At 48.4% G+C, this 1,803-nt stretch overlaps 1 protein-coding gene across 1 annotated transcript; it reads right to left on the bottom strand.

Moving 5' to 3' along the window:
* Positions 1-232: 232 nt before the first annotated feature.
* On the bottom strand, positions 233-986 carry J4E82_004532 (uncharacterized protein; the record flags this gene model as incomplete). The annotated part of the gene is made up of 3 exons (XM_051730809.1): positions 233-245; positions 292-384; positions 433-986. The coding sequence occupies 3 exons, from the start codon at positions 984-986 to the stop codon at positions 233-235; spliced, it is 660 nt and encodes a 219-aa protein (XP_051589565.1).
* Between the last annotated feature and the right edge of the window lie 817 nt (positions 987-1,803).

The following is a 1,803-nucleotide window of genomic DNA, read 5'->3' as shown; positions in this document are numbered from 1 at the left end:
TCTTCAGTCGAGGATATGATAGTAACCTGCGGTCCTTTCTCACTCGCTTGTTCGGCCGTACTCTGCACCTTGTCGTCGTCCTGTGTTGGTCTGCGAACTATACTTGTAACAAGCTTATCATAGATGTTTGCTCCCTGTTGCAATGCCCGATCTACTTCGAGACACCTGTTTGCTCTGTATTCCGCAGGAAGAAACTGTAGAAGAAGCTGTATAACGCCAGCGACGCTAATCGCTAGTGGAATAAACTGGCCGATGGTTTTAGCACAGTCCACGTCCTGAATTCTGTTCCACGATATAGTCAACTCAATTGCAAGAATCACGATGGTGATTGATGCGATTTGAAACGCCATAAAGAAATCCTTCTTCCACTGCTTTGGAGTATGACTGTGCAGCCAGTTAGCACAATCCCAGAGGATGTTGGGGGAGTCATACTCTCGGTTTTCTTCCTTCTTCGATTTAGCTTTCGAAAGGTGTCGGGCATACAAAGCGAACAAGACAACTGTCAGGACTAGCAAAGCCGCCTTCAGGAGGATGTTGAAGATGCGGAAGCCATCGCTGGTCAATCCGAATTTGTAAAAGCCGAACCCGAATCGCTGGCATGTATTTTCTCTTCTTGCAAATTTTGCAACTTTGAATATCCAGAACCACAATTGAAAGCCGATCTGGGCAACTTGGACGAGCCCGAAGGAAAACCAGTGCATCAGGCTTGATTTCGATGACTCGGGTTCGGAAGGGGTAAACACGCGCCAGAGCATTGCGGTCAGCCAAATGTATTGAGAGCCAAATACCAATAACATAGTGATGTATATCTCGGTAATTTCGATGTCCTGGAGAGCAGTCTCAACGACAAGACCGATGAAAGTTGCTGATGTGAAGAAGGCATTTGACGTCCGCAGACCCGGTAGTTCGCTCGGGACGTAACGGGCAGCTATAAGCAAAGATAGCCATTGGAGGTAAGATCCGATTCGAATTCCAAGACCGTACATATCGGAATTGCCGGAGAATTCGCAGATAGTTGCCATCTCGAAGGAAGTTTGCAGCGATGTTTAAGAGTAGTTGGAAGTAAGTGTGTAAGAGAGAGGTATACAGCAGGAAACGATTTCGAAGCAGATACTAGAGCTATTTATCATAGCGGACTGAAGTTGGATCTATGAACATCGTGATCTAGTTCGTGAGCGCGTCTTCAGCTGAGTGTTAGTGTGGCAGCCATTGCACACGAGATGTACAAAAGGTCGTCAGATTCCAATGCAGCATAAGGTCTGGACTTTCTGCTATAGCGAGATAAGAAATGGCGATTGTATCGATGTGGCCGCTGATGTCCTGCATGAACTAGGACTTGCGGGGGAAAAGCGACACTCAGGAAGTTGAAGCGGGCGTATCACAAAGCTTGTCCGACAAGGGTCTGGAAGAGAAGCAAATGCCATCGTACGCTACATGTCTACAGTCACAGTCGAGACCACGAGAGGCATCTTGTAGGTTCAGCTCAAAGGCCGGGCCGCGGGACCAGTTCCTGTCACTACACTAGCCTACCAGCTTTGTAGTATCTGATCAATATCTTCACGGTCGCTTGCTCGCATTTTGGACACACGCTATGACACATCTCCCTTGCCTTGGAGACGACCGAGAATGTGGCGTATGCAAGACATCATGTCACAAAGTCACTGACTTGATCGTTATTGGGGTTACCGCGAAGCGAGCGATCTTTGATAGGGCCAGGCTCTAGCTCGGGTCGCGAACCGAAGAGTTCCGTGGAATTCACGTCCAGTTGTGCGCTAGCGCGGTCTGGCGCTTGTTCGAAGCTTC

This window comes from Alternaria postmessia, assembly GCF_024291825.1.
Source record: "Alternaria postmessia strain BMP 2775 chromosome Unknown scaffold_21, whole genome shotgun sequence".
Taxonomy (NCBI): Eukaryota; Fungi; Ascomycota; class Dothideomycetes; order Pleosporales; family Pleosporaceae; genus Alternaria; species Alternaria postmessia.
The sequence above is the reverse complement of the archived record's forward strand: the minus strand, read 5'-3'. Positions and strand labels throughout refer to the sequence as shown.